The sequence below is a fragment of the Macadamia integrifolia genome, chromosome 4, assembly GCF_013358625.1.
Source record: "Macadamia integrifolia cultivar HAES 741 chromosome 4, SCU_Mint_v3, whole genome shotgun sequence".
Taxonomy (NCBI): Eukaryota; Viridiplantae; Streptophyta; class Magnoliopsida; order Proteales; family Proteaceae; genus Macadamia; species Macadamia integrifolia.
In genome coordinates, this window is record NC_056560.1 from 11,258,606 (window position 1) to 11,263,692 (window position 5,087).

The 5,087-nt window shown below is 40.8% G+C and overlaps 1 protein-coding gene across 2 annotated transcripts; it reads left to right on the plus strand.

Moving 5' to 3' along the window:
- Nucleotides 1–285: 285 nt before the first annotated feature.
- On the plus strand, nt 286–3,720 carry LOC122075470 (cyclin-D1-1-like). 2 transcript variants are annotated; one of them, XM_042640506.1, is made up of 6 exons: nt 287–721; nt 1,040–1,126; nt 1,613–1,717; nt 1,923–2,124; nt 2,302–2,435; nt 2,529–3,720. In XM_042640506.1, exons 1-6 carry the CDS (start codon nt 470–472, stop codon nt 2,802–2,804), a joined length of 1,056 nt encoding a protein of 351 aa, XP_042496440.1. In that variant the 5' UTR covers nt 287–469; the 3' UTR covers nt 2,805–3,720. The 2 variants fall into 2 exon arrangements, with proteins under 2 accessions (XP_042496441.1, XP_042496440.1); XM_042640507.1 differs by lacking the exon at nt 1,613–1,717 and having other exon boundaries at nt 286–721.
- Nucleotides 3,721–5,087: the final 1,367 nt, after the last annotated feature.

Genomic DNA, 5,087 nt, shown 5'->3' on the forward strand with positions numbered 1-5,087 from the left:
AAGTAGTTATTTTGTAATTCTTCCGTTTCTTTTTTTGTTTAACCCGCCCCCGAATCCTTGTCCCGAACGAAAATGCAAGTAACTACGTATGTATAGGAGAAAGCCGTTAAGAAATCTCCTCATCATCATCGCTAAAACTAACGTTATTAGTAGAATCAACCATTTAGGTTTCTTTCCTTCCCACTTTGGGATAAAAGCAAAGCGTTAAAGTAGAAAACTCACGAGACCCAACTTAAATTTTATTTTTAAAATTACAGAAAACCCAATTCATATTTATATATCTGGACTCCATAGAAATGGACGGAAGCCAAAGTCACTCTCTCAGTCTCACTCCCAGTCTCAGTGTCAGTAGTCTCTATTCACATTAAATCACCGGCGACTTTCTGGCGTCGAGACCTTATTAACGCATCGATCGCATCCGGATCGAAGATGGGGAGAGAATGAAGAGTTTTTATCGTCGAGGATTGTCATGTCTATATCCTCATCTCTCTCCGATTGTTCCTCCGATCTTCTCTGTTGTGAGGACGCCGGCATATTTGACGGAGACTCGCCGGAATGTTCATTTCCACCTCTCGAACTCCCTGCCGACATCGAGTTTTCGATTGCCGGATTCGTAGAGGAAGAAGGAGAGTACATGCCTGGATTGGATTACTCCACCAGGTTTCGGTCTCAAGAACTCGATTCTTCAGCTCGAGAGGAATCCATTGCATGGATTCTCAAGGTATCTATCTTACTAACGTCGGAAGAGACCTAACTCGAAATGCCACTGGTTTTGCCTTTTCTTAGTTGCAGTGTTGTGAGTTACTTAACCACCGGTGAAGATCTGGATTAGTCATTGGTGTCGAACTCGATACTCCCGCCGGCGGCTAACTTTTGCTGTAAAGTATATTAGCAAAAGACATACTAGCTTAGCTGTCAGATTCGAATCCATTGTCCAGATCTTCACCGCCGATGTTAGCCGGCCGGCGTTAGTTAGTTGTTTCGAAGCTAAGCTCACAGTCTCCGTTAATCGGGTTACGTTGGTTGGTTGTGTGTGCAGGTGCATGCGTTCTATCGCTTCCAACCTTTAACGGCATATCTCTCCGTCAATTACATGGATCGTTTCCTCTCCTCCCGTCGCTTGCCGGTAAGTTTCCGTCACTTTCTCTGTCACTCTACTTTGACCATTGAAACAGAAAAACCAAAATGAAAAAATATGGGGGAGAGAGAGAGAGAGAGAGAGAGAGAGAATCAACGAGCGGATGATGCGCATGTTCGTTGGCATTAAGAAACCGTTGGATTGGAATCTTATTCCTTATCCGATACATGCTAAAGTGTTATCTCCTTGGTCATCAATCATCAGCTATGATGAGAATTAAGAACATATGAGAGTTTGGGGCATTGATGATTTTGACCAAAGTAATTATAATCACACATCCATCAAAAAGTTCAATTGGTTGGACGGCTATGATTACGCCTGGGAATATGGATGAATACTTTATTAAGTGGATGATGTGGCAGTGAAGTGCACTAAATATACATGTCCTACTTGTATTGCCTAATCTTCATTACTCTGTGCACTGCTAGCATGGGCAATATGGAAATTAATATTTATCAAATTAATATATGTCAGGAAGTAAAAGGAGGAGAGTGGCCATTACAACTGTTATCTGTGGCATGTTTGTCATTAGCTGCTAAAATGGAGGAAACCCTAGTCCCTTCCCTTCTGGATTTCCAGGTGCCTTTATCTCTCTTTAACTTTTCATTTGAACTTTCCTTTTAATTAACTGACAGCTAAGGACAACCCCCAGATTAAGACATTTAACCTCCCCCCTCCCCTCAGAACTAACTGTCAAACCCTTCCCTTTCCTTTTCTTCTTTGTGATGACTCCTCATTTATAGTATTAATTAATGGTGATTAATATTAATTAATTTTGCTGCAGATTGAAGATGCCAAGTTCATATTTGAGCCCAAGACTATCCGCAGGATGGAGCTTTTGGTATTGGGTGCCTTGAACTGGAGGCTGCGTTCCATAACACCTTTCGACTTCATCACTTTCTTCGCCTTCAAAGTAGACCCGACTTCTACTTTTATAGCCTCCCTCGTCTCACACGCCACCCAAATTATCCTAACCATTATCCGAGGTATAATATTTAATATCCCTTAAATTACAATTAAGGAGACTAAAATAAACCCATTACTCTAAACTTTCTTTTTTTGGATAAATCTTTACTCAAAATGTAAAGCTTACATTTAAAAAACTAACCATTAATTACTTTAGCGTGGAACCCATGTTAATTATCCAACTGGTTTCAATGCAGAGATAAACTTCATAGACTACTGGCCATCATCGTTGGCTGCTGCAGCGATACTTTGTGCGGCGAAGGAGATACCAAACCTATCGATTGTTGTTAACCCTGGAAGTGCTGGATCCTGGTGCCAAGGACTAAACAAAGTAAGGATATATGTAATTTTCCATTATCAGTCTTTGAAAAAGAAGCTATGCCAAATACAAATTACAAAGACATATATTATGGATTCCTTGCAGGACAGGATTGTGAGTTGCTACAGGCGAATGGTTGAACACAGTAGCCAGAGAAAGCCTCCAAGAGTCGTACCCCAGTTCATCAGAGTCATAACTTTGGGTGGGATCCCTTATGATAGCACATCATCTTCCTTATCATCATCTTCATCTCCATCAAGCAAAAGGAGAAAGCTAAACAACAACTACTCATGGGTAGAGGACAAAGACAACCCTATCAACTCTGAAGAAAGTGAGATTGAAAGAGGTGGTAAAAATATTTGTTGGTCCAAAGGTGTCTAGCTAAAATTCTCAATCAATATATTTTTTGTGTTGAGGAAGATTTGTTTTGTAGAGTGATATTGATTATTGACTTTGGGTGATATAGAGTTTTCTAGTGTCTGGGTGGGTATTGGGGGGGGGGGGAGTTTTGGAGCTTTTGGGTATCTTTCTTTGTCTGCTTCCCTTTTTTTCTGGGTTGGGGTGTGTGCAATGCCCTTAATTAATGGGTTGATGATAGTAGTTGCAGATTCCCAAGGGGGGATTTGTTATTCATTTCTACTGAGAGAGAGAGAGAGTGAAAGAGATGCTTTCATTAGTGGAGTGTCTTGATGGGAGTGTGAAAGAAGTGGGGATTGAATTCAAAGGTAGCATTCATTGTTGAATGGAAGGGAAGGGAGATGGTGGGTCAGGGTGTAGGGTTGGCAAAATAAGGGTTTGAAGATTGAGCTGTGTTCATGGTCATAGGTGGTAGATAAGTCAAGAACTTCTCATTCAAGAGGCCACCATCACTGCTTTTCAACTAGCTCCTCCCCCTTTGTTTAATGTAGTGGAGGGGTATTCACCAAGACACAAAAGAGAAGTGTACTGAGAATAATAAGTTGGAGATATTTGTAAGTATTTAAGTAGAGAGACTCAAAATATTCAAGAGGAGAGTAGTATGTGTGTCCACGTACGGGTTCGTGGGCACGCGTGTGCCTGTGTATGCTTGATGTTTTTTTGGCGGGAAAAAGCCTCTTTCTGATGGCCTAACTTTGGCCTAACCGGTTTCCACTTGTGTGTATTCTTTTTTTTTTTCCCCCTTTCTTTCAGAGTGAGGGAAAGGAAATGGCCCATGTTTGGCCCAACTAAATTTAAAGGTCTTTGGGGCCTTTAAAATATGAAAAAGCTTTGTTGTATTTTGTTGATATCAAATAATGGAATTTTTATATATTTATTACTCTCTCTCTCTTTCTCTCTATGTGTGTGCAAATGTCAAGAACAGAGTTGGAATTTTGGTAGAGAACACAGAGAAACGAAGGGACTGGTGGTCCCGCCATCATTTAAAGTTTCGGTCACTGATTAAGACTCTAGAGGGAGAGAAGGCTGTAAGGGCCTCAGTCATCTACTGATCTCTCTCGTGACAAGCCCATGGCTGTACTCCCAACCCAACCTTCTTGGATTTTTGTGTTCTTTCCATTCCTATATCAGAAGATTCTGAACATAACCCATCACACACCACCGGATCACTCCTCCATCAACGGCTGGATCGATTATTGGGTGGGCCCTGATACCCTTTTTGAAATCATCCAATCATTAAATGCAATTGGACGGTTGTAGACATTTGATGCAGGATGTTAAACGCAAGCGACCAGGTTCGGTATGAAATCTGGAGAAAAGGGCCGAGACATTGGAGATCTTATCTGGAAGATCTTGATTGCTTTGTACACGGATGGAGAGAGGCCCACCAAACATCTGACCCAGGGTTGGCCGACACATTTTGTTATGATATTTACTACCATATGATAGTAATATATCTTTGGTGAAATTATAGTAATATATCACTGTTACATTTGATACTGCATCAGGCGGGCCTCGAGAGTATGGTTTTAGTGCATGGTATCGATAAGGATCGGCATTTTGGCCAGGACAGAACATTTTTGCCTTTAATTTCTTCAAAAATTGATGGTTAGCAATACTAATACAAATCATGTAAAAACATAGAAAAATTCATTTTACTTGAATATGTTCCATGGAATACGCATATGTGATGTAGCTCCCTTTATATAAAATAATATATTTTAAATTATGTAACCTATTTTAAAATACACAATATCGTGCCATGGATAACACCAATCGCGTGGCGCTTAAGCTCTGATGCCTCAAACCATGCCCGGGAGACTTAGAAATTTTTTTTCCTTTTTGTTTTCCGGTTAAAGGAGAGTCGTAAATTGTGTAGGCCCTTTCCTCTAGTGCCGTGTTCCCTCTATCCGACAAGGGCATTTTAGCCTTCAAGTGAACAAAAGAGTACATAGGTGAATTTATATGACGAAAATACTCTCCAGATGCTGTTTCCCCCTCGGTAGGGATTATGCCAGCACCGAAGGCAACAAGAAGGCAGCGAAGGATATTGTCGTCTAGTTATTATCGGGACCAGCTCTAGGCCCACAAACATCAGAGATTGAAGTTCGAAATTTGAAGTCTCAATTGAAGGTGACAGAAAGCGGAACTGTTTCATTATATGTGTACAGTGTACCACAGGTAAGGAGTGAGGAGCAGAATCAGACTCACGAGCTCATATATAATTGACGAAAACAAAAAATGTTA

Excerpts from the sequence above, each read along its gene's own strand:
- LOC122075470 (XM_042640506.1), top strand. The coding sequence starts at position 470 with ATGTCTATATCCTCATCTCTCTCCGATTGTTCCTCCGATCTTCTCTGT. Across the intron at positions 1,127-1,612 it reads TCTCCTCCCGTCGCTTGCCG|GAAGTAAAAGGAGGAGAGTG; the intron begins GTAAGTTTCCGT and ends AATATATGTCAG. Across the intron at positions 1,718-1,922 it reads CTTCCCTTCTGGATTTCCAG|ATTGAAGATGCCAAGTTCAT; the intron begins GTGCCTTTATCT and ends ATTTTGCTGCAG.